This window comes from Ictalurus punctatus, chromosome 19 (assembly GCF_001660625.3).
Source record: "Ictalurus punctatus breed USDA103 chromosome 19, Coco_2.0, whole genome shotgun sequence".
Classification (NCBI taxonomy): domain Eukaryota; kingdom Metazoa; phylum Chordata; class Actinopteri; order Siluriformes; family Ictaluridae; genus Ictalurus; species Ictalurus punctatus.
Genome location: NC_030434.2, coordinates 20,681,810 through 20,694,676, shown reverse-complemented (window position 1 = coordinate 20,694,676; position 12,867 = coordinate 20,681,810). Strand labels below are relative to the sequence as shown.

General features: G+C 40.9%; 1 protein-coding gene across 4 annotated transcripts in view; it reads right to left on the bottom strand.

The window, feature by feature from the left end:
- Positions 1 to 699: 699 nt before the first annotated feature.
- si:dkeyp-27e10.3 (UPF0606 protein KIAA1549) overlaps positions 700 to 12,867 on the bottom strand; it is a 31,155-nt gene continuing 18,987 nt past the window's right edge. The window contains exons 11-22 of one of the 4 annotated variants that reach the window (XM_017494032.3): positions 10,691 to 10,899; positions 10,185 to 10,390; positions 9,955 to 10,082; positions 9,331 to 9,345; positions 9,016 to 9,242; positions 8,688 to 8,917; positions 7,339 to 7,474; positions 6,901 to 7,254; positions 6,139 to 6,191; positions 5,800 to 5,927; positions 5,568 to 5,722; positions 700 to 4,270 (exon numbers count right to left, since the gene is read on the bottom strand). In XM_017494032.3, the coding sequence (XP_017349521.1) occupies positions 4,058 to 4,270; positions 5,568 to 5,722; positions 5,800 to 5,927; positions 6,139 to 6,191; positions 6,901 to 7,254; positions 7,339 to 7,474; positions 8,688 to 8,917; positions 9,016 to 9,242; positions 9,331 to 9,345; positions 9,955 to 10,082; positions 10,185 to 10,390; positions 10,691 to 10,899 (2,054 nt within the window). In that variant the 3' untranslated portion in view covers positions 700 to 4,057. The remainder of the gene's footprint in view (positions 4,271 to 5,567; positions 5,723 to 5,799; positions 5,928 to 6,138; positions 6,192 to 6,900; positions 7,255 to 7,338; positions 7,475 to 8,687; positions 8,918 to 9,015; positions 9,243 to 9,330; positions 9,346 to 9,954; positions 10,083 to 10,184; positions 10,391 to 10,690; positions 10,900 to 12,867) is intronic. The other 3 variants (XM_017494040.3, XM_053688088.1, XM_053688089.1) reach the window with 3 other exon arrangements.

Genomic DNA, 12,867 nt, shown 5'->3' with positions numbered 1-12,867 from the left:
TCAGCTGTGCTTTGAGCGTTCATGTTTAGTCTCCTATACCACCAGTACACAGCATTCACTTATGTTCAACAAAATCTATCTATCAAGCTTGCTTTAGGATTTCACGCCGTTTTTAAGCATGTTTCTTTTTTAAAGCATATATATTAGCATGCCCATCAATACATCAACACGTTAAATTAAAAAATAAAAAATAAAAAAAGCATTAATTAACATGCAGATTGACTTAAGGCCTGTTAGGGTGAGTATATGCTCCATTTTAATTGTCAGAGAAGGGATTTTTTTTTAATGGCATGGTGTACAACACAATACATAACAGGTCCATCTTATCACGTAAACTTACAGCCACCATGACAAAAAAAAAAAGATAATCTTAGCCGAAATTCACATGATTGTATACACGAAAATACAGATTGCCTACTGAATTACTGAGCTAAATCACCTATATGCCTTTACAGTGATCTGGTCTTTTTTTTTTTTTTAATTTATTTTATCTCATATCTCATATCAACACTTTATCCAATATAATGACTTAATATATTTATAGTGATAAATAAAATAAATAAAATCTAATATAATTTAGACATACAATCATATTGTGCTCATCAGGAATACATTAGTATGCAATTAATATATATATATTTTGTATATATGTGTATATTATAATATAATTCATAATATCTGTGTGTGTATATATATATATATATATATATATACACACTGTATAGTTTCCTCTTATTTCCAGATACCCTTACAGTATTTTTAGCATTGCATTGCCACTATGAAAACATTGTGCAAAGATGAAAAAATGTGCAAAACAAACCGCTGTAAACTGAGAACTATCCACACAAAGGGGGAAAGCGCTAAGCGTGCCCTACTCTAAATGAACACACCGGCTCACGGCACAGCCAAACTCTCACGATCCACAGACAAAAACAAGCTGAAAACAAAGAAATAAAATCGTCCCAGCACTCTGGACAGACGGCGACATGAAGTCATGACGATACTGAGCAACACTTTTCCTCCAGTTTGTGTCTCATGACTGAATCCTTCACGTAACTGAGTGAAAGTTTTGGCATTTTGATCCACTGGGGAAATGGACTGAGCAACTGACTGGGTACTTTTTTTTTCCTTTCAGGTTGTGATGATACACAAGTGGACCAGCTGAAATGATCACACATGAGTGACTCAGAGTCCTCTAGGTTTAGAGTTCGGACAGAAGACAGTGGTCATGGACAAAACTACGTAAGGCAGTGGTCACCAAGTCTCTTCCAGAAGATCTAACATTACGCAGTTCAGTTAAAACATATCTGAACAAAATGGACGCTTTGAAGCAGGAAGATAGCTGCGGTCTGAGTTCACGTTTGTACACTGCAACATGATGTTTGTGCGCTCTCAAACAGAACTTCCTATACACCACATCTTTGTTTATTTGTACTCTGTTTGAAATTTCATACTGCATCGCTGCTGAATTCTCAATTCTAATAGGTCAGGAATTAATTTGATAACTATTAATGAGCTTGTTTTAATACTCAGTCCCGACAGGATTTCGCAGAGTTCTTCGTGAATATTGCGGCCAAAAATTGTTTGAATTTGCTGCGTTTATTTTTTTAAATTTGCGATGCAACTGGCGGAGTTTTCTGTGTTTTGCGGAAAACTACTGGAATCGAACTACTTGAATCACGGCCTTTCGCGGATATGTTTGTTGGTAAATGAGACCTTTTAGCTGTACTCATGTTCGACGCACGTGAATCGAAGAGGGCTTTGTGACGTCACATGACACGTCTCGGCCCGAATCTGCTGAAAAATTTGCAACCGTTTTGAGAAATTCTCCAAAAATTCTCCTCCAAATATTGCGGCGTTTCCTTGATTTTGTGTCCATTTCTGCAATCGCAAAATCCTGTAGGGACTGAATACGTTACCGTTTCTATAGTAACAATTTACACAGGGACTTAAAGTGGATGCTCCACATAAACAGATTCAAACGTGTGTGTAATTGTTCATTTGCTGAGAATTGTTAAGGATTTCTGTTTATTATTAAGTATTTTTGGAAGGACCTTATTACAAAGGTAAAGCTGTATGATTTCTTTATGACTTCTGACACAGGAAAGCCTTCAGACAGAGGACTTTCTGCTTTTTGTGGTTTCTTGGTAACATGACATGCTGGCTGTTTTTTTTTTCCTTATGTCTTATTAAATTACAAGGTGCATTGCATCCTGGTAGGCAGCTGCTCCATGCTGGAAAGGAAAGCTCTACAAAGGGTTGTTAAAACCGCTCAGAAAATCATTGGCACACAATTACCAGCTCTTGAGGAGATGTACACAACAGGCTACTCATGAACGACCACAGTTACCCTGCACAGGCACTTTTCTCTTTTCTGCCCTCTGGCCAATGGCTCAGGACTATTCAAACATGCACTACACGATTCAGGGATAGTTTCTGCCTCAATGCCATAAGACACTGGACACTTTATAACAGCAATAATGTCACTTCATGCCTTATTGGATTGTCATGTGTACATTTTTGTCATTTCTGCACACATGCCCACTTGTGTACGTAGCAGTGACAAATCTATTGTACTCTTGTCATGTCTATAGTCTGTGGTGCAGCAATCAAGAAAGGATTTCATTGTATTTTGTACACGTTACTGTACACAGGACAATAAATGGCTTTGACATTGAAAGAAAGAGAAAAAAATGAGGAAACAACATTATACATTATAATGCAAGTGATAACAGCTTGTTTCGGGGACGGTCCACAAAACATTAAAACTGAACTATAAAGGCATAAATTGTCATTGTTGGCAACTTGCTGTGGTAGAAGTGGAATAAAACACCTCAGGATGTGCTGCTATGGGTCAGGAACAGTAACTCAGGCCGAATCATACCACAGCGTCACTGATTATTTTCCTATAACAGAACCCCTGGAAGTGTTTTATTCTTTACATATCAAGCTCAGAACCGATTCCCATCCAAGAAGGTTCTTTTTGACCAGAAAGTATATTTATGACCACATGTTCCTCAGTGGTTCATTTATGGTTTAGTTATTTTGATATTTATTTGAAGTATATGGCTTTTTTTTTTTAGTTTTAACACACCTGATGTATCTAATCAAGGTGTTCTGGATCAATTACTGGTTTCAGAACTAAACCACTAAAGCTGAACAAAGGATTTTTCACAGTAAAATACCAGAAAATTGCTCACATTCTGACAAATGAAGTGTCAGTGGTCTCATGAATAGCACTCCTATACATTGTGCCTCTGGTTCTGAGACCTCTCCGGTCCAAATATAACATGTTTTGTTCACAGCCGTCATTCTTTAGTTGTTCTATGATTGATGTCATGCCATCAGCTTGGCTCACATCCTTTCAAAACACTCTTATCAAAAGATTTATTTCCCTGTTTGAAGCGTACAGCCATCATAACCCACGTAATCACGGTATCCTGCGATTTTTCTTTGGGAACTGAACTGCACAGAAATGTAGATCTAAAGGAAGAGCCGCTGCTGACCACTGCTTCACTGCTTCAATTTTCAGGCATGGTCGGTGGAAACGGGAATCGGATTTAGCACCAGAGGAAGTCGAGGGGTTGGATGATGACCCTTCTGAAGGAAGCACTTTGACGGACATGTAGAAATGGCACTGAGGAGAGGAGGGGTCTCACGCTGGATTTGAAGAAAAAAAAAAATTCACAAACAAGTCTATTTTTTCCCCTTCTGTTTCATTATTTCAAATAGCATGCAATTTAGGAGAGAAGAGTTTCTATTGAATATTCGTGGGTGAGGTGACTTGTTGTATTTTAAGTTAGTGATGTTTGATCTGTGGTATGCTGGGTGTTTTTTTTTACCCCCCTCAGGTTAATCCAAATGGTCCGTGCACGGTACCTTGGCGGTGGTATTGCCTGGTGTATCAATCCAGCCTGCTGTATATGGATAGAAATAGGGTTCAAACAAACCTTGGCTCTGGTGCGTGTATTCAGTGAGGGATTAGGTAACATGTTTAAAATTCAGCAACCAGCTGTGGGTGGAGTTTAGCCAGTGTTTTGGTTAGGTACGGTGTATCTCAGCTGTGGTAGACGGCCATGGCTGGTTGTTTCTGGGAGAGTCTTTGCAGCTCCTCCCTGATGGCCTTGATTAGCGAGGCTGAGGACTGCACAGGTGGAGAGGCTTCCTCCGGGCCGGGGTATCCTGCTGTGGGCGTGGGAGAATCTCTCAGGGATGACCTGGGCATCTGGAACACGGGAGATGATAAGTACTCAGGGAACATCAGGATCTGCTGCAAAAGAGCGACAGAGGCTGGTTGGGTTTCAGTAGTATTTTTTTGAAAGAGCACAGTGTCCCGTGGTTGCTCAGAAGGATGCGTATGGATTGTTTCATTTTAATCTGTAATCTGTTGGAGGAAATATCCTGACTGTTCTGACTATACATTTGATCATTAATCGATCGGACACTGATCCTCTTCTCCGTCACATATTATTCTGAGGACTTCAATCGCCTAAACTCTATGGAATGACTTCACTCTGTGCTCAGGGGAAAATAAATGTATCAATCATTTTGTATAGACCAGAATTAATACTGCGCGCCATTATAATTACTCTATACCAACTAATAGCACAATACCACAATAAGAGTGCTTACATTTAACAACATGTAGCTAAAGGTTCTCAGCAAACATGTAGCTAAAGGTTCTCTGGTCTGATAAGAGCAACTCTTGATATTTTGGTCTTTAGTCAGAACGTTTCGCTGGAAACCCAACACTGCTCATCACCCTGAGAACACCATCACCACAGTAAAGCATGGTGGTGGTAGCATCATGTTGAGAGTAACCCACCAAGGGTTACACTTTTTTTTATGGTAGACATCCACCTATAGGCAGAGTTGATGTTGTGCTACATTCTTTCCATTTTTAAAAGAATGCATTGAATGTTGCTTTGCAGGATCTTCAAAGGTTTGGGATATATTTTTTTTTACTAAACCCTCATTTAAAACATTTTACCAGACATGTTTCACAGCTTCAACTTTGGGCTTCATGAAGTTGTTTGTTTAGATATAACCTCTAGGGTCTTCCAGGAACAGGTGTATTTATATTGCGATCAGGTGAACTCCATTCAAATAATTATGTGACTTCTGAAGGCAACTGGTTGCACCAGAACTAATTTAAGGGGTTTCATAGCAACAGTAGTTACCCACTTAAATGTTATGGGATATTTACTGTATATTTATCCCATATAATCCCAGTTAAGTCAATTTCAGTTTCAGGTGTTAACACTGCAAAACTTGGAAAAGTACAAGGGGAACTTTGTAAAAGTTCAAGGGGAACATTGCATGAACTTGGAAAAGTTCAAGGGGAACTTTGTAAAAGTTCAAGGGGAACATTGCATGAACTTGGAAAAGTTCAAGTCGTTCAAGTCACTATATGGTCAGGGAAGGAAGACTTACTGTAATGAACATTTGAATTGACAGAAAATGAAAGGATAGTTTACATGTTGTTGTAGCATGCTACGAAATACCTTCAGCTATGTTTTGAGTTCTGCATGACCAGCTTTACCACTAGAATTGTGTATGTGACTCACAGCTTCTCGATTGTTTGCAGGTCTGGAGACCTCTTCGTCTGACCGGTACTGAGCCCAGCTGGATCCTGAGGGTCCAGACACACTGCGTCCCACTCCGGGATACACACCAATCCGACTGGACAAGCCTACCTGTGTCAGCTGATGTAACTGTGCACCTACACACACAGATTAAATCACCAACACATGCAGAGTATATCAACTGTGACAGACGCAGGTTAATAGAGACATCTACCTGTGCTGCCCCCTACAGGTCGTGGTCGTGAGGACGATGGGATCTCCTCTCCATACTGCCCCCTGCTTGAATAACCTGGATCAGACTGTAGCTCTCCTGATGCCAGATATCCAGGGCCCAGCGCCTGCCTGTTAACCAGACATCAATGTGTTTAGAAAATATTTATACAGCAACCTTTACACTCTTCTTGGCACAGTTTCAATCAAGCAAATAGCCTGGTGGCAAAGTGAATAGTCAACCTTTCTGTGTAAGTACGCAAACTTTTTTTTAAAAGAGAAAGCTATACTGTATCATAAATCCTTCAAGGTTTTCATCAGAGCATTTTGTAATCAAGCTCACCTCTGCAGTAAGTTTTGCACAGATGTAGGGGACATTCCTAATTCAGCATACCTCTACAAATACACAAATAAGATGACACAATGACACAGAAGTCGATTCATGTGTATTTGTTTAGTGCTCAAATGTCTATCAGTATCTGGGTTTAGATGTAAAACTGAAGTTGGTGTGGATGCAATGTTTTTTTCTTTCTTTTTTTCTTTTTTTTACTTATGCTCAACACACGAAGAGGGCTTTGGCTGTATGCGTGTTGTGATGACGTCACATGACACGTCTTGGCCCAAATCTGACGAGGATCTGCAGAAATTTTGAAAAATTGGAAATTCTTCTGTATATTGCGGAGTTTGATTGATTTTGCATTCATTTCTGCAATCGCAAAATTGTGAAATCCTGGAGGGACTGGCTAGAGCACACGCAGGTATTATTTTTGTTTGTACCTGCTTGCGACATTTTCTAACAAATTTAGTTGGTTCTATTTCCCACAATATAAACAGTAGCCTAATTTAAACCACTGCAACAGGCAGTGATATATAAATAACATTATATCTGACTGCGTGTTTACACCTGCATGAAGGTAAAAACCTTTGAAACTTGTCCTATGAAACATTTCTTTAAAAAAAAAAAAAGGAATTTGAATTTCTTACTCATAACGCCATTGTCATTCGTATCTGTTTACAACACATTATCTGTTCATTCCAAATAATCTGCTCATATACATCACGTAAAATATTAAAAGTGTATGTATTATTATTCTCTTATACTCACTGCAGAGAAGGGACTGTGTGCAGGGGCTGCTGGGTAGGACGATGATCCCCACTGGCGGACAGAACGCGGGGGTGGACTAGAGGGTGGACCGGGACTGACCCCTTCCACTTCAGGAATTGTTGTAACCCCAGTAAGGTTCAGTGGGGCAGAGCTACTCTGTGAGGAGGGTGAGACCAGTGCAAATGCATCATCTAACAGGGAGTGCATTTGCTGACGTGCCTCTTCAATGGTTGGCTGAGGTGGAATATAAGCGGGCGGTGCAGGGGCGGGGCCAGGAGGTGGAGACCCTGGGTCAACAAATACCTCATCAGTCGGGGAGGGGCTACCGACATCAGGGAGCTGATCTGCATCCGACTGGACCGAGAACGAGAAGGTAACATAACGTGAATGCTCCTGAAATGAAAGCGGAGGGTGTTAATTAAAAATGTGTGATTTTACCATGTAGGCCACATTGTTGACTCCCGGGTACTTCCTGTACGTGGCATCGCCGTCGGTAATGAGACGGTCTTTATCAGTCAGGCTGCTGTTTGCACTCAAATTCTGCCGCTGGCGCTGTCTGGGAGAACGTCTGCCTCTTGAGCCACACACACACACACACACACATTAAGTGAAAATGATTTGTAAAAACAAATCAAATGGATTCTAAACCATTCATTATAGAAATCTGATGATCATAGTACAAAATGAGAACTAGTGAATGCCCATCTGTCACATATTAAGGAAATTTCCATTTTGTTACTGATAAATAAAGTTCTTGACTGGTTTAGATCTTACTGTACTTGATAGACAGTTGCTAGTTTGTTCGCATTAATATTGATTTTCACAACCTAAAATGATTGAAAATGTGTTTCTACTCTTCTTATACCACAGCCATTTGCCAATATACATCCATTATCTGTACCGCTTATCCTACACAGGGTCACAGGGAGCCTATCTCGGGGAACTCAGGGAACAAGGCAGGGGACACCCTGGACGGGGTATCGCAGGGCACAAGTGCACACACATTCACACACTACAGACAATTTGGAGATCCCAATCAGCCTACAACACGTGTCTTTTGGACTGGGGGATGAAACCAGAGTACCCAGAGGAAACCCCCAAAGCCTGGGGAGAACATGCACACAGGGCAGAGGTGGGATTCAAACCCCCAACCACGGAAGTGGTTCACAGTTACATTTAACGTTGCAGAATTAGTCCCTGTTATCACTTATGTTAGAGCAGCTGTAAATGGTCTTTCCTTCACCTCTCTCGCTCTCTTGAATTTAATAAACAAAGAACGCGGCTTGTCATGTTAATGAGAAACTGGAAAGGGTAAAGTCGTCTGTCCTGAAGACTTTTCAGTGTCGGAAAACTTTAAAAGTTACAGCTTTATGCCTGACTGTTACAAAGTGCTAACACTGGAGACTCCTTCCAGAAATGCTCCTTCCAGTCAGAAAACTTTACCATATAAACAATTACACACATTGGTAAGGTGGAGTGTCTGTCATACAAGTCCCTGTGGAAACGGTTACTATAGAAACGCATGAAAAAGAGCACATTAATGTAAACCTTGTAGACAGAATTACTACTAGTCAGAGCTATAAAATATAATAATAATAAAAATAATAATAATACAAAATCAACACTTTCTGACCAATCAGATTTGACAATTCTGCAGCACTGTGGTATACATCCAGATTAAAACTTACTTGTTCAACTTGGCTTACAGTTCTTGGGTTTAGTTAAACATACTTAAAAATAATGTTTGTACAACTTAAACGCATAAAGTATTTAAAGATTATTTTTACCTCCTGTGAGGCTCTCCATTGGGTGAAGGTGTTTGTGTTTCAGGATGCAGGATCTTGTGTATTTGCTCCTGGGCTTGCTGGTACACCCGCTGCTGCTCTGAGCTGTCCCCAAACACTGCTATAATGTCCTCCATGGATGGAAAATCGTAGTGGCCTTTTCTCTTGGCCCGCAGTCGTATCTTATTGCGGTGGTGCTCGATCTCAGACTTATGCCTGAGAGCAACCTGGATCTGAATGCAAACAGAACCAAAACCCATATGCTTCAGAAAAAAACCCTGCAGTTCTACCAGTGTATGTCCGAGTGCACCTCTGAACACGGTGTTCTCACCTCAGAGCTAACCTTTCCTCCGTCTGACATCCTTTCACTAAGGGCGGGGCTTAGGGCTTGGTTATGCGAATGAGAGGGTGGGCTCGGCACAGGCTGCATGGCGATTAACTGGACCTTATTCGAGACCCGGCGTGTTCCGTCAGACGAACCTCGAGACAGCCGATCAACGTGGTCAAATATGGAGGAGGACGATAACTGTTCATCAGCTCCGCTGCCTGATGCCGCACCTGCTACACACAGGGTCAGGGGTCAAAGGTACTCTTACTAAGTTTCCAAGTAAGACTGGTGAGCTCAGTGAAAAAGAGAGCAGCTTACCAAGTTTGTTTTTCGCTGTTGATCCGAAGTGGAAGTTTAAAAAAAGGAAAAGATAGAAAAAAAAAGCCAAAGTGAGATTTTTTACCTAGACATAATCTGAATAAAACGTGACAGGGTGGTGTTCAGATCACAGCGATCATAGGGTGGTGTAGTCAGACCGCCAAAGTGTTTTATTCCTCTTATCCCACAGCAATTTGCCAAAGATGACTTTTTTTAAAAGAATATCATGGATTTTTTTTTTATCCATTTATAGTTATGTTTACTGATGTAGAATTAAACATAACTACATGCTTGTTGTTGGAATTAAACATAACTATATGTAAATGTTGTGTCTGTGAAACAAGGTCACTCATTAGAAAGAGCACATTAATATAAAGCCAGAACTACTTTGAAAGCTGCTGTTAAGGAAAATTAATTCGGACCAATCAGAATCGAGAATTCAACATTGCTGTGGTATTTTTCATTTTACAATGACTTGAGGTGTTGCAGTTGATTGATTGTACTGCAATGTCAACATGCCTGTTTCAACTTCTATTTTATTTGCCATAGTGCAAAATGAAAATACACTTTTAGTCTGCGGTGTGTGTGTGTGTCTGTGAGTGTGTGTGAAACTATGTCTGTTACCATGTTTGCTCTTGCGGTGATGAGGTTTGCTGTCGCTGGGTGTGACCGCAGGTCTAGTGCTTTCCTCTGCTGACTCTCGGCCACTGGACGCCTCACTAGCCAACGAATCACCATCAGATGGAGACAATCTACCACACACACACAAACACACACACACACGTCACATGGTGTTTTATGTGCTTCAAGAACACACAGATATGCGCATTTACACCCACACATTCATTTACTACCTGCTCCTCCTTCGAGCTGCACGTGACACTTTAGTGGATGAGCCTTTGGATTTGGGTGTGTTCAGCTCTCCGCCCTCAGAGGGCGTGGCCTCTTTGACAGATGGTGGCATAGGGGAAGGTTCTTGGATCACCATGATGTCATCTTTACTATGCTGTCCAAGGTGGAGCTTGGCAAAATCAAAGCCTTTCACACTTGGGGCCTGGAGCTGAACACACACACACACACACACACACACACACACACACACACACACAAACATACATACACAAACCAATGGCAAGACATCTTACCTTCCAAATGATCTTACAATCAGATCAACATTGTTTAATGCTCCATTAAAGCAAGGCAATGGTAAAATTTAACCTAGCCTACTAAGAGTCCACTTATCTTAAAACACACTTAACTGGGTGGATAGAATGAAGAGTCAAGTGCCTATTCTACATGTAATGCGGATGAGTGATCCACTTATGTACACACACACTCACACACACACACTTGTACATACACTGTGAAATGGTTCGACCCAGACCTTCTGTCTCTGTTGGATGGTGCTCATGGCGTCTGGTTGGAACTCCAGTTTCTCTGAGCGGCACAGTTTCCAGTAGAGGATGATGATGATGATGAGGACCACCACCCCGGGGACCACCACCCCAACGATCAGCCACACATTACTGGGCTGTGTCTCAGAGGGAGTCAGGGATAACTTCTCCACCGCTGATAAATACACACACAACAGAGAAACTGAGTGAAGTTAGTTTGACACTGTGTGATTTCAGCAGGCTTTTAAGATTGTTCCGCGTCACGTTGTATGAAATGAACTCTGTCACAGACTGCAAGATAACTCTGTTCTTTGTGTCAGATTATATGATGAAGAGTAATGAGAGACTACACTGTAATGAGGTAATGAGCTGGAGGTAATAAGGATATGTTTCCTGTCCATTAGCATGTTTTCTTTACGAATCTCCATTGGCACTACTGTATTTCGTTCTGTCCCGTGAGTTTTGCGTAATCATGCTGTGCACTTATTGGTGAAACTTAAAGTCTCCCATGAAATCAAAAGTGAGGTTTTATGGCTTTTAGTATGATTATGTTAGCCTTAAGGTTTTCTATAAGCTAGTGCGCTCCAGTACAATGACAAGATTTGCATTTAGAAGATAAAAAAAAAAGAAATTTACAGTCTCTTTCTACCACCGATACGGATCAACAATCCTGATGACATCATTCTGCACTTTCCAATCAAATGCTCTCTAGAATCTGAAGTGTCCCGCCCCAACATTATAAAAGTCATCTTGCCGACATTGCAGTTGTCGAGTGAGAGAAATCATATGGTAAATAATCTGCACTTATATAGCGCTTTTTTAACCTTAGCGGTTCTATAAACACTTTACACTGGTTCTCATTCACCCATTCACACACACACCAATGGTAGCAGAGCTTGCCATGGGGAGCAACTTGGGGTTCAGTGTCTTGCCCAAGGACTCTTCGGCATGTGGAGTCACGTGGGCCAGGGATCAAACCGCCAACCCTACGATTAGTGGACAATCTGCTGTACCACCTGAGCCACAGCCGCCCATTCAGCAAGCACGGGTCGTAAACATGTCTTTCTGTTCGAATGTGCGCATTTTATCCAACTCTAAGTTAGCTAAGAAGGAAATGGCTTGAATTCATTCACGTTCAATGTTTTCAATTTCATAATTTATAAACTTAACCCGAGCTGTGAGGTAAGCTAAACGCTATTGGTTATTTAAAAAAGGGGAGGAGCCACTCGATATGTCCTGACCCTGACTTCCTGTTCCAGTGGAAATTACAATCAACACATCGAATAACGCTGCAGGTTTCAAGGGACTTCACAGGGACAAGCGTTGTAGCAGCGATCGCACTTTTTAAAAAATTCGTCTGTTAGGTGAGTTTCAAACTGGAATGAAAAAGAAGATCCTTTGTTTTGTTTTTTTTTGTTGTTTTTTTTTAATTTCCAACAATTTGACCCCGCCCATCCCCCCTCCCCCTCCCCCACAGCTCGGAATTCCTCCTAAAAAAAAAAAATCCTCACCTCTGTGCTCAGCACGTGACCTCGAGTCAACATGGCTGCTCACAGCATCGACACTAAACAAACTAGCACTTCTTTACTTTTAAATGAGTTATACTGTACTGTATATACGAGTGCTTGTTTCAGATCAATCAACGTACATACAGAACATGTTTGCTTGTTAACTCTATAACACTGACTCTATAGCTCACTGTTTTGAGGAGGTACTAAATCACTCCTCACAGTTTGCTGGCTGGTTTGTTGAGCATGAAGGCATCCATGTGTTTTTCCCCACTTTGTAGTTCGAACGTATGATGGTCAATAATGACACAAGTCTGACTTAAACTCGGCATAACACAGCCATAAACTGCCTCGTGAGTTCCCTGTCAGGAAAAAGAGCAAGCGCTGCTTCAGTTGTGGGCGGAGCTAATTTTCATGGCTGGCAAAATGTAAATAAAACTTCAGCTTAAATTGAAGAAACCAGCCAGATGTTGTAAAGTAACAGCTTTCTTGATATATTAACAAGACCATGATTATTACATGTCTAGAAAGACTTTTAAGAAAAGTATAAACTATACCTTTATGATGAAAAATTTTTATTTTAGATAAATATTGTTTTTCTGGGCTGTAATGGTTTTTCCACATGATACATTAGT